General features: G+C 46.1%; 1 protein-coding gene across 3 annotated transcripts; it reads right to left on the bottom strand.

Moving 5' to 3' along the window:
* Nucleotides 1-732: 732 nt before the first annotated feature.
* Nucleotides 733-24,417, bottom strand: C2H5orf34 (chromosome 2 C5orf34 homolog). 3 transcript variants are annotated; one of them, XM_040421272.1, is made up of 12 exons: nt 24,181-24,417; nt 21,419-21,508; nt 19,124-19,677; nt 16,117-16,212; nt 14,544-14,667; nt 7,316-7,407; nt 6,351-6,420; nt 4,681-4,851; nt 3,518-3,624; nt 2,889-2,993; nt 2,417-2,457; nt 733-934 (listed from the first exon to the last, which is right to left on the bottom strand). In XM_040421272.1, the coding sequence occupies exons 1-12, from the start codon at nt 24,370-24,372 to the stop codon at nt 762-764; spliced, it is 1,815 nt and encodes a 604-aa protein (XP_040277206.1). In that variant the 5' UTR covers nt 24,373-24,417; the 3' UTR covers nt 733-761. The 3 variants fall into 3 exon arrangements, with proteins under 3 accessions (XP_040277206.1, XP_040277207.1, XP_040277208.1); XM_040421274.1 differs by having other exon boundaries at nt 792-934; nt 2,903-2,993; XM_040421273.1 differs by lacking the exon at nt 21,419-21,508.
* Nucleotides 24,418-24,687: the final 270 nt, after the last annotated feature.

Genomic DNA, 24,687 nt, shown 5'->3' with positions numbered 1-24,687 from the left:
TGGAACAGAGTGCCATGGCCACGTGAGCAGCGCAACGACATCTGATCACCAGAACATGCATCTATATACATGATGGGTTCACATTACATTTAAAGTAGCAAAAACAGCTTTTACCTGACAAAAACACTTTAATTTTATAATACATCTGGAGAGGGCGAGGACCTCAGTATATCTAAAGCAGAGCCCCCCAAAAACAGAGCTCCAAGTCCCCTGCCTTACCCCACACACAAAGTTAAAGGAGTTAGCCCATGAACAACATTTATCCATCCACAGGATAGGAGACAAAGGTATAGTCACAAGGAGTCCAACCGCTGGGACCCCCTGTAAACATAACAGTAGTACGCACGTCCATGAGCACTGCTACCACCAAGTGCTGTACTCCGCAATCCCACTGAATGAAGCGTTAGTCACGCATGCAAACCACCATTCACACAGGGGACTCGAGGTACCCATTCTCATGAATAATAAATCCAGCGGGTACAAGTTGTTGTTTTTTGTGTAGTTAAGGACCCCTATAAGACACAGTGGGCAAGACTTGACGGGGGTTGCACGATTCTGTAGAAGAATCATCCCACCACGGAGCTAACAAATGTCAGTTGCCTTGCCAGGCTTGAGATACCACAAATAGGAAGTGAGAACCTGGTGACATCACCTTGTAGACTGAACGAGCTCAGGAATGGAGAACATCCCCTGCCTGGGAATACGCGTCATCATTTCCTTCGTATGAAGAACACGCTTCTCCTCGTGACTCATATCTGCAATTAGGACTTTCTAGAAGAAAGCAGCAAGTCAATATCTTGTATGGCTTTTGAGGTCTTCTCCAGAATAGACTGTATATCCATTTCACTGATCTCGTCTTGCACGCCCTCAGCATTACCCGGGTGGCTGGGAATATCATTTCTGTGATCCTTTCTGCTGCTATTCTCCAAAAGAACTGAATGCATGCATTAAGGACAGAATGAACATCCAATGAAGATACAGTCATGGACTGCTTGAACATAAAATAATGACAGTAACATTCCTTTAAGGCACAGTTTATGCATGCTTTCGGGTGATGATCAGTCTGCAAACAATATCTATGGCTGGATGGTAACATTTCCATCACTCTGTGCTAGGGGCCCCCAGTGTCCACTGTCCGAGCATCCTGGGCTCTTGGCTTTAGGCTCAAGACCTCCTGTTATGTCACAAATCTTCACAGCGGCTCTCATCGAATGCAAATGGCAAAATCCCCACATAACTCTCCCTTCATGCTGATGTGTGACCACTGCTGTGTTGTGTGCAGGCGCGGCGCTGTGCGGCTACTAGTATTACAGGCAGAGGCACAGTAGTTGCCAGTATTATGAGGGCATTGTGTATTACAGATCCTAGCTGCTTTAAGACCGTCTCTCAAGGGGAGCTTGACTTCAGTCACTGCCGGACCTTAAAAAAGAAGAGGTTCTGCAGCAGTGTGTGATATACTATACTGTTGCGTGCTCCTACAGCATCTTGTAATGTGCATGTTAGCTCCTTAGGACCCTCGTTTGGAAGACAAAAATGGGGCATTTCATTTGTGAACGAGAAGAAAAAGATGCAAATGAGCACTTAACAAGCTCTGCCTCCGATGCCACCAGATGTAACGCTGCTATCCTATAAGTCAATGATTGACCTTTCAAACAGGCCTTGAGACATGACTTGGATATTAAATAAGCCAGCACCTCATCTACAGATAGCTGTTTTGGGGCAATCGCCCCTCATCAGTGCAGAGCAGAGAGTACTGGCTTACCTGGGTGAGAGGCCTAAGTCAGGATTTGGGGGGTACTATGTCTCCTGGGGGAAGAGAGCGCCTTAATCGGCGTAAGGAGACTTCTAGCCATAGTACCCCCAAATCCTGAACTAGGCCTCTCACCCAGTTAAGCCAGAACTCTCTGCTCTGCACCGATAATGGGTCAATCAACCCAAAAAAGCTGTCTGCTGGCTTATTATCCAAGTCATGTCTCAAGGCCTGTTTAAAAGGGTCGAACATTGACTATAGGATGGCTGCCTTACATCTGGTGGCATCAGAGGAAAAGCTTGTTAAGAGCTCATTTGCATCCCTTTCTTCCCAGAATTACAGAGGAGCATGTATGGCCTATAAGTCTCCTCACACCGATTAAGGCGCTCTCTCCCCAAGGAGAGTTAGTAATACCAAAGTTTGTGAATGATTAACATGGTGCTCCCCTTTTAGCTTTTAATTTGCACTCTGTGACAGATAAGGCGAGAGGAAAAATGGAGACGAATGTACTGTCTTGAGAATATTTGTAGTCTCCTCACAGTTCTATCATCGGTCGGTAAGCTTTCTCCTGGTTGCAGAGCTCCGGGTTACATAATAGAGTACAAACATTATCTCGTATAGACATTCCACATTGACGAGTAAAAAAGCAGTGGTTTTAAAGGATACAGTTAAACCTCTGAATCTTTTCAAGCTCACGTGCTACCGTCCTGGAGGAAGAAAACAAGCATCGGATATACATAAATCGTACAAAGGAAGCAAGGAACTCTGCAGATCACAACAATAACATTAAGGGATAGGCTATCGATATCCGATTGTCAGGGATCCAACACCAGACACCCCAGCGTAGCTCCGGCGCCAGGAGCTCCATCCATTGTGCAGCGGATAGCGCTAGTTACTGTAGCACTGCTCCTAATCACTTCAATGGTAACCAGCTCCGTCCACTACATAATGGATGAACCTACTCAGAAACAGCTGATCAGCAGAAGGGTGGGGTGTCAGACCCCCATCTATCAGATATTCAAAGCCTATGCTGAGGACAAAAAGATCATCAACAAAAAAATAAACATAATTTCTATAATTATCCATGTGGGGCGGTAAAGTGACTAACACCATGTTGGAGGCTGAAAAGCTTACCCACCCAAATCCCTTCACCAAGTCAGTTTCCGTGTTACTGGGGGTCCGCCTTTCTCCCAATGACTTCTCATCCAGCCATCTGCACCAGGTCACAGCGGTTCCGATATAGCTACAGGGAGAGGACACACTGATCATAGCAGCAAGTATGAAGAATAAAGTCAAAAGAAGGTGAAACTAATACAAAAAAAATGAACGTATTTATGGGCAGAAATTAAAGCAATAATTCTGATATTAGATTGGGGTGTGTGCATGATGTAAATCTATAATAAGTCCAAAGAGGAGTTTCACATTAAACCTGCCATCTTCCATGTTAATTCATTAGGAAAAGGATCTGCGCTTATTGTTTAAATGGGTCGTCCACCCAGGACATTCCCCATCCAGGTGGGTTTTTAGGGTGTTAGAAATGAAGGTCCCTTTGTATTGGCCAAAGCAGAGAGACACCCACTGAGTTGAAAAATCTAAGAAGGGATTATCCTGGAAGGACGACCCTTTAACACACAGTGGGTACACTAAATGTAACAATACACTGGAGTACGCATAATAATACCACTGGCGCATGGAAAGCTTTAAGTATTTTTTTTTTTAAAGGTCTTATAAATCTTAAAAAACATACTGAAGTGAACTGAAGCACACCTTGCATATTCTCCAGAATCCTCCATTTCTACCAGTTTGGACGATCCATCTGGAAAGCGCAAACAGCACCAACTGAACCGTTCATGTCTGACTGTGCTGGCTGGACACTGTGGGAGCAGAAACACTACAATGGTCTATATTCGAATTTAAAGGGCATCTGTCAGCAGATTTGCACCTACGAAACTGGCTGACCTGTTACATGTGCACTTGGCAGCTGAGGGCATCTGTGTTGGTCCCATGTACATATGTGCCCGCACACCTGAGAAATATGATGTTTTATTATATGCAAATGAGCCTCTAGGAGCAATGGGGGCGTTGCCGTTACACCTAGAGACTCTGCTCTCTCTGCAACTGCCGTGATCTCTCCACTTAAAGGGGTTGTCCGGGTTCAGAGCTGAACCAGGACATACCCTTATTTTCACCCAGGCAGCCCCACTGATGTTAGCATCGGAGCATCTCATGCTCCGATGCGCTCCCTTGCCCTGCGCTGGATTGCGCAGGGCAAGGGCTCTTTTGTTTACAATAACACACTGCTGGAGCGGAAGCGTCCGCCCGGCAGTGTGTTCGGGGATGTCACCGGCTCTGATGGGCGTGCTTTAGCTAAATCGCGCCCATCAGTGCCGGTGAAGTCAGCGGGCTTCCTGGCAGCCCCAGTACGTCACCGGAACTTCTGAAAATGCCTTTTCCTTGCGCAATTTAGCTCAGGGCAAAGGAGAGCATCGGAGCATGAACTGCTCCGATGCTCAAGTCCCCCCTGACCGGGCTGAAAATGGAGGTATGTCCGGGTTCAGATCTGAACCCGGACAACCCCTTTAAGGAAAAGTAAGGGCCTGACCGGTGTGCTGATGTTTACACTGCCTAGCCATGTCAATTAAAGTGGAAAGGGCATGGCGGTTGCAGAGAAAGCAGAGCTTCTATGTGCAATGGGAACGCCCCTGTTGCTCCTAGAGGCTCATTTGCATATAATAAAACATCATATTTCTCAGTAATGCAGGCACATATGAACATGGGACCAACACAGATGTCTTCAGCTGCCAAGTGCACATGGAACAGGTCAGCCAGTGTCATAGGGACAGATCTGCTGACAGATGCTCTGTCTTGTCCATTAGACGAACACATGGACTATGCACATGACAAATCCCCCCTAGGACTATGTACATTACCTCTTCACTTTTATTGAAGTTGGCAAAATTCCAAATCATGTATAGAAGGACGCCATCCAGATAGCTCGCACACACCGTGTTATTAGAATATGCTGCAAATCTGCCCTGGTTCGGGATGAAAGATTGCTCAAGCAGCAGTGGAATGACAGCTCTGGAGTCAGGCCCAGATCCCTGGCATAAGAAATGTACACAATAAAAGAAGGTATGGGGGCAGCCTGCATTTCCCCCATTAATCATTGAGAAGTCTGTATGATGGATATGGAGGACTTACAGAGGACATGGGGTGAGGATCACATCCCTCCACATAGCTGAGGAGACGCGTCAGCCCCTTTGCCTCCACTATATTATGCACAGCCATGGTCTGATCAGCAGGAATTCTGCTTCGCTCTGTGAATTAACATCTATTACCAGAAAACACGTCATCCCGGCCAATTAGGTCTATAAAAAGAATCAGGAGCCGTGTTCAGGAACAGCTGCAGATAAAAAAGAAAAAGTCTGCAACAACCAACAACCCCAAATACCAGAAGGATGCTTGACCCTCGACGCCACTATTTTGGGCCTTAAAGGGGTTTTTCAGGATTTTACTATTGATAGTCTATCCTTGGGATAGGCCATCAATATCCGATTGGCAGGGTCCGACACTGCACCTCTGCTGATCAGCTACTTCGGGGTAGCCAGAACTACACAGGTCAATGCATTGTGTAGTGGACGGAGTTGGTTACTGCAGCGCTGCTCTCATTCACTTCAGCGGGACCAGTGCTGCAGTTACCAGCTATGTCCACCGCACAATGGACAGCGCTGTGGAGTTTCAGTGCCGAATTCTGCCACAGAACTACCCCCGGGATGTTAGAGTGCTGCTGATGAGATACTGATGGCCTATCGTGAGGCCAGGCCATCAATAGTAAAGTCTTTAACAACTGCTGTAAAGGGGTTCTCCAGGACATTTATCTTTAGGATAGGTCATCTATATCAGATCAGTGGGGTCCGACTCGCGGAAACCTCCACCAATCAGCTGTCCTGCAGTAGCTCCAGCCCTTGAACTACACAGCTCTGTCCACGTGCAGTGGCTGGAGATGGTGAATGCGGTACTGCTCCCAGATGTGAGTAACACTGCAGTAACTGGCTCTGTCCACTACTCAGCGTAGTTACAGCTGATCGTAGTGGGGGGATCCAATCGGGTAGTCTGTTACCTGATCCGGTAGTCTGTTACCTGATCCGGTAGTCTGTTACCTGATCCGGTAGTCTGTTACCTGATCCGGTAGTCTGTTACCTGATCCGGTAGTCTGTTACCTGATCCGGTAGTCTGTTCCAGCACAGGAAAATCGGCTAAGCCGGATACGGTGAAATCTAATAGTCTGTTCTTCTGCCGGAACAGCCTGCTGGATCAGTGACTGCAGATGTGAACATACCCTTACATAACCCTGAGCTTCATAAAACCTGCATTAAAATAAAACTGCCCAAGAGCCCGGTCCTGGCCACGTCAAGGATACAGAACATCCCCTACATTTACCTACACAAGGATTTTGCAAAGCAAAATCATCGGAAGACATTCCCATAACCTTCAGGCTGAGAATATATTTAGCAGTAGGCCTTTTCTATCCCGCATTTTGCATAGCGGCAGGAAATTTGCTTATCCAGATACAAATGGAAATGACACATTTTAGTCGTACCGTCCTCCAGCAACAGGTGTGAGAGACCGGATTCAAGGAGAGCTTGTGCTTGCAGCAAAATTCCAAAAACCTGGAAAATGAAAAGCAAACGGACGGTGAACATAAAAGAAATAGAAACATATAGAAGATATAGAAACAGACAGCTGAGTACCTTATACAGATACAAGCCCTGGGAGATCTAGAAACTGTAGCGCAAAATGCAGCAATGCGGGGGTGGCCATGCATCATCACATACTGTAGCTGGGCAAATCTGCTATTCAGGAAAGGCTGTGCGATAGGCCGTTTGGCAGCTGTAGTGCTAGCCATATAAGTAGTCACCCAGCTTTCCCAGAAGCATACCTGCCAAAAGTCACACTTTTTTGGGGGGCAATCTCGTGAATCTGACCCCCCCAAAAAAACTGTCCATTTTGTTAGCATTCTAGATAATATCTGGGGCAATCCTCAAAGGTCCACCTGGGTGTATGTCCCTGCACAGTCTGAAATTGGCAGCACTGATTGGATAGTGTCAGACTGGGACACCCCCCCAACTGGTAACACCCAGCTGGACTTTTATTGCAGACTGATGGCAATTCAGTTATAAACTTCTGGCAGAAATGTTAGAGGAATGTCACAACATAGAGTCATAAGAATGTGTGTCCCCAATTGTTATTACATGGGGAACACAAGCAGAACAGACATGTCAGGGAGGGGGACAGGTCCTCTTAAATGGAACTTGTCACCTCCAAAAAACATCCCAAACCGCCAGCAGGGGATAAAAACGGTTTTCAGAGCTTTTATCGCATCTGACTGCTGAAAGAAAAAGATCATTAGAAACACACTGCGGGCTACTCTCGGGTACTGCTGGCGGTTTGGGATGGTTTTTGGAGATGACAAGTTCCCTTTAAATGTCCTGATTTTTACTTTAAATGTTGGTAAATCTTTAGATCTTGTTTTGGCACAGGCATAATCAGAGCAGGAATACTGACCTTCTAGCCTGAGATATGACGGAGCGCACAGAATACAGAGCTCGAGGCTTGTCCGGAGGGAGATCTCTGGCAGTATACAGCCGGTCTTCTACCTAATATCATACAAATACCAGATAAGAAAATGTTTAAGCCATTCACACTGGCTGGTCAAGCAAAGAAATGATAATTGTTCCTTGGTATTCCTTCATCTAAACTGTGTATGATATCTTTGTGTTCAAAGTCTTCCTGCGTCTTCCGTTCAGTCTCCAGCCATGTGGCGCCATCTTTGTTTTCCCCGTTTCACATTCGTTACTTATGAAAGTCCCAAGACTAAAGAGTGGGCACGTGCAATAGTTCTGCGTAGCCAGGTAGGTGTACAGGGTGGTTACAGTGCACAGCAGTCGGATCACGACACGTGCAAAATCTGCAAGCAGAAACAAGCTGAACTTCAATCAACTTGCTGGGGGACTGGTTGCTTCCCTGAGGCTAAGTTCAAACGGCAAAATCAGTGGCAGAAAAATCTGTAGCAGATTTCTAGCTGAAAACATGTCATTTTTGGTGAAGGTTTTTACAAGATTATTAGGTTGAGGTTTCTCTGCCTCCCTACTGTCTTCTATGAAATCCATATCTGCTTACTAGAAGTAACAAATCACTTCTCAGGTTTTTTTTAAATCCGCTACTGATAAAACTTCTACCATTGTACACTGCGTGCACAAGGTGTTTTTTTTTTACCATTAAAGTCAATAGGAAAAGATGATAATTACTGTTACCGGTAATTGGATTTTCTTTTAGTATCCACAATGGCACCACCTGGAGGGTAACCTGCCTTCTTAGGGACAGGAAACAACTGCGAGATCAGCCAATAAAAGGGCCCCTTCCCTCTTACCTTCTCCAGTTAATAACCTAGGACTCAGAAGTATATGCCATAATTTAATAATGTTTAAACATAACAGATAAAAATAACGATCTAGTTATATGAAATCAACAGCAAATAATCTATTATAGAGAATAATTGGGTGGTAATTCTTCGTGCCGTTGTGGGGGATAAAAGGAAAATCCAAATACTGGTAAGAGTAATTATCTTTTCCCCACGCCTCCACAACGGCACCACCTGGAGGAATAACAGAGAAACAATCGGGGGGCGACTACCGCATACAAAACCTTCCTGCCAAAAGATGAGTCTTTGCTGGCTAAGACATCTAATTTATAGTGTCTAAAGAAGTTACAGGGACTCGACCAGGTGGCAGCCTGACAAATGTCCTCAAGAGAAGCAGAGGCGCCTTCAGCCCAAGACGCGGGCAATGCTCTGGTGGAATGAGCCTTTACCCCAGGAGGAGAAATTCCCCTCTTGTCATAACAAAAATACAAGACTTAATCCACCGAGCAATAGACGCCTTGCTTGCCGCATTCCCCCGATTTAGTCTGAGATACTGATTCAACAGCTGATTTGACTTCCTGAGCTTTTTAGTCGATTCTAGGTATTGAAGCACACATCTCCTCATGTCCAGGTTCTAGAAAAACTTCTCTTTTTCAGAAACCGCCTAGGAACAAAAGGAAGATAGAGAGATTTCTTGTTGACAATGAAATCTAGAAACAACCTTAGGGAGGAATTCAGGAGAATATCTCAAAACAATCCTATCTTCAAAAGATTGTCAAGTAAGGTGGCAATATAGAAAAAGCCTGAATCTCCTCTATTCTCCTAGCCATTGTAGTGGTCAAAAGTTTTCTGCTCCGCATAAGTGTGTTGAAGACTGCATCTGAAAGGCCCTTCCTTTTTAAGATGGCTCTCTCAACCTTCAGGCTGTCATACAGAGCTGAGGAACTTTGGGATGCAGAACTGGACCCTGAGATAAGAGATCTGGCCGGAGAGAGGAAGAGTCCAGTAATCCTCTCCCGCTAAATTCTTCAGTACAGGAAATATGTGATTACACTTACCGGTAATCTTTTTTTCCTTGAGCCTAAGACAGCACCCTTGGATAGTGTCCGCCCCCTCCTCAGGACAGGAAAGAGGAACCACAACCACTTTAAAAAGGAGGGACCAACCCCCTACACGCCAGTACTATTCCAAGAACTAAGGAAACACAAACGTCTCATAACAACTCTTCTATACACTTTATTATTAGGGAAGGGAATTAAGCAGGTGCTGTCATAGGCTCAAGTAAAAAAGATTACCGGTAAGTGTAATCACATATTTCCCCTCCAAGCCTATGACAGCACCCTTGGATCTATAGGCAAGATACCTGGGCCAGAACGGTGTTATCAGGATGACTTGAGCTTTTTCTTCTATGATCTTTGTCAACACCTTGGGAATTAGAGGAAAGGAGACCCCTGGGTCAAGGAACCGACAGAGCGTCTACTTGTAGAGGCTGATCCTGGAGGGACAGAGAATAGAACTGCCCCACCTTTTTGTTCTTCCTTGAAGCAAACAAGTCGATCCTTTGAAAGTCCCCATCTCACACAAATCTGACTGAACACCACTGGATTCAGACTCCATTCCCCTTCTCTTAGTCTTTCCCTGCTCAGAAAATCCGCCACTAGATTTTCCTTTCCTTTTACATGCACGGCTGAAAGAGACAAATTTTCTTCGGCCTAGACAAAGATGTTCTTTGCGATCACAGAGGGAGAACGACTTCTCGTTCCCCCATGCTTGTTTAGATAAGCTACAGTCGTGGTGTTGTCTGAAAAGAATTCTGACGTGGTTTAACTGGACCGAGAGAGCAAAGGCTTTTAGGGCTTGCCAAACCGCACACAGTTCCCGCATGTTGGAAGATGCCCACTCCAGATCCGCCTGCCATAAACCTTGTTTCATGGTACCGTTCATGTGCGCTTCCCACCCCCGCTTGCTCGCGTCAGTTGTAATTACCATCTGATTCCTCTGCCGCCACTCTACCCCACGGGACAGATTTTCCTGTCTGATCCATCATAATAGAGAGAACTTTACCCCTGCTGGAACTTTTTAAAAGTTCTCTTGTTTAAAGACATCTGCTTGTTGTCCCAGGTCTGTAACAGGAAAGACTGAAGAACTCTCGAGTGGGCTTGCGACCACTTGCTTGCGGAATGGTGGAGGTCATGAGGCCCAGAATAGTCATGATTTCCCTGATTAAGGATATGTTTAACCGCTAAAACCTTATAATCTTCTGGATCAAATCTTCCTGTTTTTGTAAGGGAAGGAAAGAAAACATCTGACGAGAGTCTAGCAGTACTCCCAAGAATATTCTCTTCTGCTCGGGAAGAAGACAAGACTTCTGAAGATTTATGATCCAACCCAGATCTGAAAGGGTGTCTGATACTGCCTGAAGTTGAACATGCAGGTGATTCTCCGTCGGAGCTGAGGTTAGGAAGTCGTCAGTCGTCTAAATAAGGTATCAGCAAGATTCCCGCCAGATGAAAGAACTTTGCTACATCCGCTAAAATGTTCGTAAAGATTCTCGGTGCCGAGCACAGATCGAACAGCAGAACTTGAAATTGAAAATGATGTAATCTTCCCTTGAACCATACTGCCATTCTCAAATATTTCTGGTAATCCACGTGAATTGGCACATGGTAATAGGCATCTGAAAGGTCTATCGTGACCATGAAGCAGTCTTTTAACAGGAGATTGATTACAGACCTTACGGATTCCATTTTGAATTTCCTGTACACTATGTACCTGTTTAGATTCCTGAGATTTATTATCGCCCGGAAGGAACGGTTTGGTTTCTTGACCAGGAAGATTGAGGAGTAAAAGCCTTTCCCTTGTTCTTCTATAGGGACTTGTACTATGGCATTTTTCTGCAGAAGTAGAGCGATCTGCTCGTCCATTGCTTCCTGATTTTCTCCTTTTAATTTCAATTTTTCTAGATACCTGTCTGGAGGGACTTGCAAGAATTCTAAACGGTACCCCGTGGTTATGGCTGAGAGCACCCAAGGAGAGGCACGGATTCTTTCCTAGGCAGAACCAAAATGTTTCAGCCTAACCCACACCGGACTTCTGGCATCATTGGGAGGAAGGACGGGCGGATTTGTCAGGGTTGAATAGGAAACCTCTATCTTTCCCTTTTAATGATTGCCAGAAAGAATTAGGTTATTTTTCTTGTGGTCAAATCTAGCACGTTTTTTATCCATCGCGTCCCTTCAGTAGCCCCAGATCCTCAAACGGCAGAGAGGATTTCTTGGAAATCCTTGCTACCGGAGCATCGACTTTAGGAGGTTTGTCCCAAGAACTGGAATCTTCCTCAGCAAAAGGGTACTTCCTCTTAAACATTTTAGAAGCAGACTGCCTCTTTTCCAGATCCCTCCACCGATTTTGTATAAGAGAGTCTTAATATTACTGTGAACAGGAAAAACATTTGGTCCTGGACAGGGAGTGGCTCTTTGGGTTCGTCCAAATTTATCGTTGCTCTGATCGTTTTTAACAGAGATTCAGTATCATCAATGGAACAAAGTGAACGTCCCGAAGTATTCTCTGAGACACTAGAGTCAGTGTCAGAAGAATCTTCCCCTTCATCAAAATCAGAAGGATTTAGAAGTGGAGGCTTTAGGAGGAACGGCAGAAAGTTTTCCTTCACCTGCCACATCGACTTCCACTTTAATTAGGGCTCTTAAAGGGGTTGTCTCGTCATGTACAATAGGGGCGTATCGCTAGGATATGCCTCCATTGTCTTATAGGTCCCACCGCTGGGACAAGCACCTATATAGAGAACGGAGCCCCGCAAGGTGGTGGCTGGAGGACTCCAGTCCGGCCACCACCAAGCCGGCTCCCCATAGAAGTGAATGGGTGCATACATGCGCATGTACGGCCCCCACTCCTATTCATTTCTATGGGGGCGACGGAAATAGCCGAGCCAGCTCTGCTATTTTCGCAGGCCCCATAGAAAATAAATAAAGGGCGGCTGCACATGCGCAGTGCGCCCTCCTTCACTTGCAGGGCTCCATTCTACATATAGGTGCGGGTCCCAGTGGTGGGACCTGCACCTATAAGACAATGGGGGCATATCCTAGCGATATGCCCCCAATGTCCATGATGAGACAACCCCTTTAAGCTCTCAACTAGGGAAGGAGTTTTTTCAGAGACTACTCTGTAAATACATCTTGGACACAGATTTTTTGGAAGAAGCAGAAAGCCCCTTTTTACATAAGGAACATTTTTTCTTTTGGGATGGTTCCCCTTTAATGCTCTCTGTCCCCTAGTAAGACACAAGCATGTGGGGAGCTAATTAGAAAATAAAATACAGCCATAATAGAGAGCCGTCACCCAGGAAGAAAGAAACCAATCAAACCCCCTGTTCACAGAAGAGAAGAAGGTAAAGGTGATCAAAATAATCCTCAGGGAGGAGGCTTACCGGGCTGGAGGGTCTGGAGGTGTCAGTGGCCTTGCGGGTGGGTTCGCTGTCCGCCTGTAAGGACATACTGCCAGTAGGAAGGCATGCTGTGTGGGAACGCCCCCAACCACTGCACTATACGGTTCCCCTCCGTGGAACACGGAACAAAGTACGGGGTAGCCAGCACACGCCAGACTTACACCAAGAGGAGGGAAGAGCGATCCGCCTTGCTCCGCAACCCCTCCTCCTGCAGTGGCCCTCCGAATGAACCGGGAGAACAAACCTAAAGGCTGTGCGCGCCAACGCTGATCCACAACCTGCCTTCACAGTTACAGGAAACAACTGAAGGTAAGAGGGAGGGAGCTTTTTATTGGCTAATCTCACAGTTGTTTCTTGTCCTTAAGAAGGCGGGTTACCCTCCAGGTGGTGGAGGCATGGGGAAAACAGAGTTTTGGTTGTGGATTTCCGCTGCTGAATTAATGGCAGATTTTAGCCGTGTGAGCATTCCCTAACTCATGAATACGCTAGACAGGATAAAATGCCCAGTGGACACATATCACTAGAAAAGAGAGAATTTCTTAAAATTTGATTCGGATCAGAGTGATCCGAGTCAACCGTCTGAATCAGTTTGGCTCAAATTATTCAGATGGTGCTCTCATTGCCTGGAAAAGTCTCTCTCTCCTCTCGATTCCCCCAAACAGAATGACACAAATTTCAGGTTCAGTGAAATCCGAACTTTTAGAAAAATTTAGGTCAAATTTCTAAATTATAGCGCTGATTCTCTCTCTAATTTACATATAGTGGGGACATGTGTAAAACACATCACACAATGATCAGAAAAATAAATAGTGAGGAACTATCATTCTTTTGCTTACGTGCCAGTGTTTTTGGTGCCAAAACTGAGGTGACAGGTTCTCTTTATTGAATGTGCAAAGAATGGGGGAGACTTATAAAAATACATTTAAGGGTACCTGAATGATAGCAGGGAGAATCAAAGAAAACATCAAAACGTATCAGTATGTAAATCATGCTACAATCAGATCATCTATCATGGCTTAGACCAGGGCTTTTCAACCTTATTTTACTGCTCACAGCCCAGTAGAACAATGAAATAAGCAGAATTAGACTGCTGTTTTACAGTGAATTCTGAGATCCGGGAATAAAATAGGCTTTACAAGGCTTATGTGCATAAAAATTTACTAAACTATGATAAAATACATACGAAATATGACAGAGTAAAGTTACCTAGGCCGTGTACAAATGAGTGAGCTCTCCATCCTCCAGGGCCCAACATGGCATCCGGCTCACACCCATGATACAAAGTGGTGGTAATCACATTTTACTCTTATGATGTCCTCATTTGAGATGAGCTCTTTGGTACACATCTAGAAGTTTTCTAGCTACTTGGCCCCTTCCTAAAGGTCTCCAGTGTGCAGTACACATGTACAGTTACTTTAGACCTTAGGAATGCAGCCTGGTACCTGGTTACATTAACCAATTATATTACAAGGGATATCATTACATTAAAAGGATAAGGAATAACTAAAGGGAAAGAACCACTAAATATAAACCTTGCCACACAACTGCTAAACTAGTGATTGCTGCAGCAAGATTACTGCCTCCTCTGTTGCTCCTCACCATAAAATGGCGAGCATCTCACTTGAGAAGCCATGACCCATTTGCCTTTAATTTGGGCAAAAGGGAACAAAATCTACAGGAAACATTATCTGTATTAAATTTGCAGTTGAAGCTAATCTATTTCTCCCTGTTATCAGCCACATCAGGCTGCAGAGAAGATGCAATGTTCCCCCCTCTCTGATCACAACATTTCTCTTATCTTCTGTCGAAAGAACTTTAGTCAAGCTAATGGCCCTTTAAATAAAGTCAAACAAAACTTTGTCAGGACGTAACTAGGGTCAGTGCTTAGAAAAGCCTCAGTACATACGTACCTGTTTAGCATCCGTTTGTATGAAGAAGTGTTGGAAATATTTTCCCATACCGTCGCCCTCAGAAATAAAAACTGAACCATCGCCTGGGTAAATTTCCACCACATTGGTTCCATCCAAAATGAATCTAAAACAAATGAGATGAATTAGACAAGCTGTGGATGACGCAGCTGAAGGCATCGGTGTTGGTCCCATGTTCATATGTGCCTGCATTGCTGAGAAAATATGCAAATTAGCCTCTAGGGGCAACTTGGGCATTGCCATTACTCCTAGAGGCTCAGCGCTCTCTGCAACTGCCGCCCCTCTGCACTTTGATTGACAGGACCAGGCAGTGTAAACCTCCATCATGCCTGCCTGGCACTGTCAATCAAGACGGTGGGGCAGATGCAGAGAGAGCTGAGCCTCTAGGTGTAATGACAATGCCCCCATTGCTCCGAGAGGCTCATTTGCATATATTAAATCATAATTTTTCTCAGTAATGTGGGCACATATGAACATGGGACCAACACAGACGTCTTCAGCAGCCAAGTGCACATGTAACAGGTGAGCCCGTGTATAGGTACAAATCTGCTGACAGATGTGCTTTAATATTAGACTGGTAGGGATCGGATTGAAAATACTCCCACCAATCAGCCGTTCGAAGGGGCCATTCCAATCAGGTGGGCACCACATCCCCTTCATTATTTACCAGGCACAGCTTTGTCCCATTTCATCGGGCGGGACTAAACTGTAATACACGGCCACGAGACGTACAGAGCTGTGCTGTATGGAGCAGTGTGAACAACGACGGGGACGCCCCTTCAAACAGCAGATGGGGCTGCCAACAGTTAGACCCCCCTTACTAAATCTAAAATGCATGGCCTTTCATTAGAATAAGCGGCATGTTAATGAAGATTTTTTTTTGGTTGTTTATTTGTGATTGTGGTAACCGCACCCCACCCCAAAGAATCCTATGTGGGGAATTTATCCTTTCCTTATGCCAGTTTTCTGGAGTATAAGGCCCCTTTCACATGAGCAAGTATTCGGCACGGGTGCAATGTGTGATGCGAACGCATTGCGCCTGCACGGAATCCGGACCCATTCATTACAATAGGGCTGTGTACATAACACTTGTGCGTTGCGTGAAAATCGCAGCATGTTCTATATTCTGCGATTTTTACGCAATGCTGGCCCCATAGAAGTGAATAGGGCTGCGTGAAAATCATATCGCATCTGCAAGCAAGTGCGGATGTGATGCGTTTTTCACTGATGGTTGCTAAGAGATTTTTTTGGAAACATTCCGTTTTATTATCACGCACGTGAAAAACACATTAAATCGCATTGCACTGCACTGAACGCGATCGCAGACAAAACTGAATGAACTTGCTTGCGAAATCTGGCCTTTTCCACTGAACGCATCCGGACCTAATCCGCTCACGCTCATCTGCAAGGAGCCTAAATGTTGCAAACCCCTTGATTGTCTGCTGAGTCCAGGCAAGCCAATCCCCATAATGTGCAAACCCAAATACCACAAGTATGGAATTATACTAGCACTGGGTTCAAATACTCTGTAAGAATAAAGTATGTGAAGTCTCACCTGTACAGGGCGCCGTCATAGATCACCACTTTCAAAGGCAACGAATTTACTGCCAACTTGTCTCCTTCTTCCAAAGAGGCCTTCCAATAACTCATCCTATAATAAGGTACCGTGGTTAGGAATATGGATGGCACTTACACGGGATTGATCAGCCTCTTATATCACGCAGATTGAATACAAGAATGTGTCTGATAGAATCGAGTCCGCTAGGACTGGTTTTGCGTCAGTGGTCAGGTATTTAAAGATGGCGACGCTGTTAAGCGCAGCTGGGGCTTATGTATGTGATCGATGAAGGCGTTGATCACATACCTTTAATCTCTCAGATACCATGGTCAAATGTGACCATGGCATCTATAAGCGCACGTGCCCAGCTGTGTATCGACTCCCTCTAGGGAGGACTGGGGGATCCGGATGTTGTGTGCAGCAGCCTCGGTCTTCCTAAATGATCTGAGGCTGCCGCACATAGGTTCCTATGGACAACCTGCCTGTGGCTGGGCTCCATAGGAACATAGCAGCAATCTAATGATTGCTTGGTCAAGTTCCCTAAGGAAACTATTAAAAAGTATTTAAAAATCAAAAATAAAATATATATAAATTTAAAATCACCCCCCTCTCCCCAAAATTAGAAAAATACATAAAATTAAAAAAAATATATTGGCATTGCCGCATGCAAAAACACCTGCAGTATTAAAAAAATACTTATCCCATGTGGCAAAATGGAAAAAAGTCAAAATGGTTGATATCATGCATGAAATTTCTGTGCCCTAAGGGTATATTCATACGCCGCAGTTTTCTGTGACTGTCCCATGCATCTGAATGAGGCTTGCAGAGGTCCATGTGCTTGTCACACAGACAACACCTGAACCGATTTTCACCCACAGAACTTTCTGCAACAAATAATCAATATCCCCTACATGGAACGGTGTACAATTTTGGGTTAACTGTGTATAAGGAGGACGTAGCTGAAACTAGAGCAGGTGCAGAGAAGGGCAAGCAAAGTAATTAAAGGGGTTCACCAGGAATGGTATAAACATCGTAGAATGCGACTTGGACAGGATTCCTCCATATGTACATCTGCTTGGGGATGGGTCCTCATTACAATGTGCTGAGATTTGCTGTTAGTCTACTCAGCCTGATAGCATCTCTCATGTATCTATTGTAGCAGGAAACAATAGACGGTAATGATGTGTTCCTCTGTCATGGCTGAGCAGCCTGCCGAAAACTGGCAGGAGGGATGAGATATTGCTCAGCCGTGACAGGCATATCACACGTCGAGAATCTCCAGCTCTACAACAGATGGTAACGGAGCGATCATACATGAGATATGCTGTCAGGCTGAGTAGCCCAACATCAAATCTCAGCCATGTGAAGTAAAGCTGGAGCGCAGTGTGATGAGGCCCTAACCACCTTCCAATCCCAAAGCAGCTGTGCAAATGGTGGCAACCTATCCTAGTCACACTCTATTTTCTATACCATTACTGGAGAACCCTTTTAACTCATTAATTACCATGCCAATTTTTGTTTTTATCTCCCCACCTTCCAAGAACCATACGCTTTTATGTTTTTTTTTCTGCTCATATAGCCATAGGAGGGTTTATTTTTTGCAGGCCAAGTTGTATTTTTTAATGGCACCATTTAATTTACCAGAGCTTGTATTGGAAAATAGATTCTTTGTGGGGTAAAATTGAAAAAACAGAGGCAGTTCTGCCATTTTTGTCGGGCGAACTGTACTATTTATTGGTATTATTCTGGGTTACATGCGACTTTTGGCCACATTTTATTCAGTGTGACAAAAAAAACAAAAACTCAAATTGGCTATTTTTATTTTCGTTACGTCATTTACCGCATATTATAAATATTGTCATATTTTAATAATTTGGGCAATTTACAGATGCGGCAATACCCATTTTTGTTTTATTTATTTTCATGTGTAAAATTAGGAAAGGGGGGTGATTTGAATCTTTAATACGTTTGGGTTTTTCTAAAAACATTTTTTTCCACTTTTTTTTCAGTTACCTTAGAACTGATCGCTTGTACCATAGACTACAATAGAATACTATTGCAGTCTATTGGCTTTTCACTGGTTTCCTTCACAAGGCTCCAGACTGTCATAACAGCTGATTGGAGCCCTGTAATTTCACTAGGTGGGCTCCGATCAAAGGGAGCCCCCAACAGCGGCATCTGAGGAATTAAATGACTGGGATCATCTCCGTTCTTGGTCACTGCCGGAGGGTGCCTGCTGTATTATACAGGTGGTATATGCCATGTATGGAGCGAGCTCAGCGCGCAAGCCTGCTCCATACAACCCCTTAACGCCAATCACGTAAATGTATAGGTCGATTGCAGGGCCAAGACATGTTGTCAAACTTGGGTTTGTTCAGTCTGGGAAAAAAAAAAAAGATGGCTTAGAGGAGATCTCATCACAATGTACAAAGAGATGAATGGACATGACAAGAGAGCATTCTCTACGTCTACAGGAAAGAAGGCTTCACCATTATCACTGACTGGCTTCTTTACTGTAAGAGCAGCAAAACTATGAAACTCTCTGCCAGAGGAAGTTGTGATGGCCAAGTCATTGTAGAAGCTCAAGAAGGGTCTGTATATCTTTCTCTAATGTAATAATATTGTAGGTTGTGTGTGGTAGAATTCTAGAGATGGGTCATTGATCCAGGGATTTATTCTGATTGCCAGAATTTGGAGTCGGGAAGGAATATGCCTCATAAGGGTTTTTTGCCTCCCTCTGGAGCAACACTAAAATTATAGGTTGGACTTCATGGACCCATGTCTTGTTTTCAACCATACCAACTATGTAACAGAATGAATTCATCCTAAGAGTCCAATCAGACCCACCTCTACAGAGAAAGGGGGGTGAGAAAATAGTCCAGGGAGTCATGAAAAGATCTTGGAGAAGGAATCAGACCCTAATGGGTGGCCCCTATATGGACCCTCTCCTGTCTGGGTGCCACTGATAAACTGGTCCTAGAGTGGGATGTGATGTGACACCTACCTGTGCATGTGTGCAGCAGGACAGGTTAGAGGTAATGCTCTTGGTAACGCAGACACCGTTCTTCTATCTGGGAAATCGGACTTGGTCTCGTCAGTGTCCACAAACTGTTTTGCGTCACCTTGTTGGGCTAACTTCCTGTGGAAGAGAAGAGCCAAGTCCATGGGATACTGAAAGGACGGTGGACAGTCGGCCACAGAGAAGCGCTGCACCAACCAGGTGTACTGGGAGGCGTGCTTGGTCAGACATGACGGAGGCTCCTCTTGGAGGACGCAGGATGAATATTTCGACCTGTTCATGTTCTTTGTGGTCTTGATCCCTGCAGTCTTCGGGTCGGCGTTCACTTTGTTGTGGTTTGTATTTTCTTCATCACAGGGGGCGCAGCTGAGCTGGCATAAAAACTTCACAGTGAATTCTTTCTGTAGGGTGTTCATGTATAAATCTGCATGCCCATCCAACGAGGAAACCTTTACAGTGCCATCCTCCATATGTGTCACACCACCGGTGTCGTCCTCCAGAGCGGGCCATGTCGCTTCAGAGATCTCAGCCAAAAGAGTCTGAAGAAAGAGCAAAATAAAAGGCTCAATCTATACATCCATCTAAACGTCCAGGCTGGAGGAGATTAGAAAAACATGGTCACCTTCTTCCACAAACAGTGACATACTTGTCAACATGGACGGAGCAGTTTGGAGTTAAAGATTCTCATGTTTTTCTAATCCCAGACAACCCCTTTAAGTTATGTCAAGTCCTGAACATGAAGAGGCGTGATATTTGAAAACTTAGATAGAAGTATGCAGATAAGGTGATGAAAACCCGCGCGCCTGCAAGCTTCAAATGTGAAACGTGGGAAAAACGTACTCGATTGTGCCTAGACCAGGTTGCAAAATGCCCCAAAAGATGGTGAATTTCTGACACATATGCAGGTCTTTTATTAAAGACACACAAACCCTTCTAGAGGAAGATCCGGTCAAGTCATTAAGAAGCGCACACCTTTACATAAATTTGTCGCATCTTTCCTCAGTCTGTGTGCCAGAAAATGAATTCTGCTCCAGCAAAATGTTTGCACAAAATGCACTTTGCATCAAAATTTACAATTTTTTTAAAAAATTTTTTTACAACAAAAACCTAGTGTAAAGATTTGGTTATTGACCCCCAAAGTTTCATCATCTTTTAGACCTATTTAAGAAGAAACTGCACCAAAAAGAATAATCCATTACGTCTAAGGCTACTTTCACACTAGCGTTCGGAGCGGATCCGTCTGATGTTTCATCAGACGGATCCGCTCCGATAATGCAGACGTTCGCATCCATTCAGAACGGATGCGTCTGTATTAAAACTTAGAAAATTTTCTAAGCGTGAAAGTTGTCTGAGCGGATCCGTTCAGACTTTACATTGAAAGTCAATGGGGAACGGATCCGCTTGAAGATTGAGCCATATGGTGTCATCTTCAAGCGGATCCGTCCCCATTGACTTCCATTATAAGTCTGGACGGATCCGCTCGCCTCCGCACGGCCAGGCGGACACCCGAACGCTGCAAGCAGCGTTCAGGTGTCCGCTCACTGAGCGGAGCGGAGGCTGAACGCTGGCAGGCGGATGCATTCTCAGTGGATCCGCCTCCACTGAGAATGCATTGGGGCCAGACGGATGCGTTCGGGGCCGCTCGTGAGCCCCTTCAAACGGTGCGCACGAGCGGACACCCGAACGCTAGTGTGAAAGTAGCCTAACTCACCTATTTTGGATAGACAAGAGGGTGTGGCTTAGTGGAATGGGGCGTGGCTTAAATGGGCCCCTCGTATAGATTATACTTACCTGCTCCCCGGCACCCGCGTCGCTTCGGATCCCTGCACGGCCACCACTGCATCACCCCGTTGCCTGGATCAAAACAGCCGGCGACTGGGGTGGGGGGGGAGCAGCCAATAGCAGGCCGCTATGGAGACTGGCCTCCCTAGTATCGCGGATGACGCCAGGGATCCGGAGCGACGCGGGTGCCGGGGAGTAGGTAAGTATAATGTATAAGAGGAGCCCGGCATTGGGGGGGGGCTCATTATAAGGGTTGGATAACCCCTTTAAGACACGATTATGCGAGGCAAAATTTTACAAGATCTTCCTGCACAGCAAGATAACCAATAGTTGCTGTAATATTAGACAAAGTGTCTTTGCAGGCACCACAGCCAGGGCCCAGCCAGCGCACCCATGATAAATCTGGCACATTTTGAGACTTTCTACGTGTACATGTCTACAGGGTTAGTAACACCACCCTGATGTACTTGGTCATGGCGCTATTACTGCAGTACCTACCATGATCTCCTCTGAAGGTATCAGGCTACAGGGCAAGAATGGACGGCTGGAAAAGGTGTTGCGAAAACTTAGCGCCTGAAGAACTTGTTCCTACAGACAAGGCAGAAAATACAAAAATACTTAAAAAGAACTACTACACAAAAACTGGATAACAAAACTAAATGGTCAATGTAGTCAGAGCTGGCACAGCCTGTAAGTGTGCTCACGTGAAAGAGGGAACATAGTGGTAGCACAAGTTCCTGATCAGCAGGGTCCTGTTAACCCACCATGAATGGAGTGGCAGGTCCTGCATGCACAATGCCATCCCATTCATTCTCTAGGGGGTTGCTGGAGATAGCCAAGTATAGTGCAGCCCCATAGAATAGAGAATGAATGGAGAGGGACCAAGCATGCTCAACAGACGCTCCATTAATACAGGGGGGTGGGATTGTGGGGGTCCCATCAGTCAGATCATCATCCCCTATCCGGTGGAAACAGATACGTTAATAACTTAGCATGACCCCTTTAAATGGGGTTTCCCATCTTGTTTAGTGATGATGCATTGCTAAGCTATGACAGGACTTGATGGAGGTCCAACATCTGGGACTCCACTGATCCTGAGACTGAAGGGTCCTCAGCACCAGAGTAGAGCAAGATTCATCTGCTTTTAAATGAATATACCCCCTCGGCCCAATGGTTGCCTTCTTCACCTCCCCTTATCCCAGCCCAGGCTACGGGTAGTGGATTTCTGGAGATGGGCCGTCGCCCCAGCACAGTGTAAGGACACTGCTGGGAGGAGAGCAGCGGACCGGCTGTCTGGTTAAGGAAATTCTGTGTTAATGGGGTTTTCCAATCAAATTTTAATCATCTATCCACAGGATAGGTGCTAAGTGTAGAAAAAGCTGAGGGTCCAACTGCTGGGACCACTACAATCACGAGAAAGAGGACGCACACGTGTGACCATCCCTCTACCCACTTCAACGAGACCTCCGAGTCACAGCTCTATTATGTCCGCCTGTCTTATAGAAGAGAATGGAGTGGTGGTCAGGTATGCTTCATTCACATAGAAGACTTGAGGACCCTCATTCTTGTGAGGATCCTAGAGGTTGGACCCCTACATATCACACATTTATCACCTAACCCATGGATATACGTAATCTGTGAAAGGACCTTAGGGACTGTATAGTGGACGGGGGTGACAGGTCTGGTTGCCTTCCAAGCTAGGTTTCCCAGAACCTTAGGTTCTGTTCACACTTGTGTCTTGGCTTTTCAGTATGTGTGACATAAGTATAGTGCATCCTACTGAAATCACAGGAGACCACATTGAAGTTAAAGGGAGTCCTTCACCAAATATGACCATTACAGACCACTCAGACCAGGTTCTCCATGACTTTCCCCAGATTACTATGGTACCTTTTATAACACCGTCCATCGCCGATTTGCTCCAAAAAACACTTTTCTACCATATGGTAATTAGGTTCTGAAGGTGCCCAGGCCCCTCTGCGCTTTGCTTACCAAACTCCTCCTCTTTCACCCCTCTGGCCCACCCTTGTTTAATCTGATTACCTCCTCCTCTCTGTCTGAAATCCCGTGCCTCTGCCAGCTGGATCGGGTTGCGCAGGCTGGCACATGCCCATTGAAAGTCCCTGTTCCTCTGCCCATAATGGGCAATGCAGTGCGCACGCGCCAGGAATGTGTGGAGCGGCGAGGACACGGGATTTCAGACAGAGAGGAGGTAAACAAGGGTGGGCCAGAGGGGTGAAAGAGGAGGAGTTTGGTAAGCAAAGCGCCCAGGGGCATAAACGCGGCCCCTGGGCACCTTCAGAACCTAATTACCATATGGTAAAGTGTTTTTTGGAGTAAATCGGCGATGGACGGCAATATGAAAGGTACCATAGTAATCTGGGGAAAGTAATGGAGAACCTGATCTGAGTGGTCTGTAATGGTCATAGCTGGTGAAAGACTCCCTTTAAGGGGTCTACTGGCGTTTGGATCCATTGGAAAACAGATCGGTCACTGAGGTCCTCCTGACAATGTGTGCTCACCATATGGCATCATGGATAATGCTAGTCTGGCTGGGACCATGACACCAGTGTGACATCAGCCTCAGGACACCGTCATCCTGTACAGCGCTTTTATAGGACACCGTATTACAGGGGTATTGGTTCCAAGGAAAAAACCTCATACAGCGTCCGCACAGTCCTACTAAGCCAGAGCAATACATGAGGTCTTACCTCTGCACCCCCCCCCCAATATTACACCCCTGTATACTCCCCCCCCCCCCCAATATTACACCCCTGTATACTCCCCCCCCCCAATATTACACCCCTGTATCCTCCCCCCCCCAATATTACACCCCTGTATACTCCCCCCCCCCAATATTACACCCCTGTATACTCCCCCCCCCAATATTACACCCCTGTATACTCCCCCCCCCCCAATATTACACCCCTGTATACTCTCCCCCCCCGTATACTCCCCCCCCCCCCCCAATATTACACCCCTGTATACTCCCCCCCCAATATTACACCCCTGTATACTCCCCCCCCCAATATTACACCCCTGTATACTCCCCCCCCCAATATTACACCCCTGTACACCCCCCCCCCCCAATATTACACCCCTGTATACTCCCCCCCCCCCCCCAATATTACACCCCTGTATACTCCCCCATTACACCCCTGGGCACACGGTGCACCCGTTACCCGGGGCCATTCCGTACAGTCATCTCTTCCCACGCCCTGTAGACGCGGCAGAGCCCCGATGGTCAGGACGCCTCTCACCCTGCAGCTGCTGGTTACAAACTCCGTCCTATGACGTCCCCTCTGCGGCCTCTGCACCGGGTGAGCTCCAGCCTGGGGCCGCTCATACATGAACTCAGTCCCGCACGGAGAAACAAACAGCCGGGCCCCATCCCGGTACTGGACCTCCACCGAGTCATCCGTGTACAGCAGCAGCGCGCGGGGAGCCGACATCCTGCGTCACCGGCGCACCTAACCGACACTACACGGTTCAAACGGCCCGGCCACACCGAGCACCGCCCATCAACTCGTTGATTGGTCACGGTGTAACCAAGGCAAGCTTTCAGGTCGCTGATTGGCTAAGAACGTCGTTGCCATAGTAATTGGGGAAGACGCTTCGGCAGGTCTGTCAATGTTTTATTTGGATAGCTTGACAAGTCACCTGACCACAGATGACGGCCACTGACCATCCTTTACTGCGCATGCGTTTCTCTTCTCCAGCGTGTACTATGAGGCGCAGTGGAACTACTAATCCCAGCGTGTCCTATA

This window comes from Bufo bufo, chromosome 2, assembly GCF_905171765.1.
Source record: "Bufo bufo chromosome 2, aBufBuf1.1, whole genome shotgun sequence".
Classification (NCBI taxonomy): Eukaryota; Metazoa; Chordata; class Amphibia; order Anura; family Bufonidae; genus Bufo; species Bufo bufo.
The sequence above is the reverse complement of the archived record's forward strand: the minus strand, read 5'-3'. Positions and strand labels throughout refer to the sequence as shown.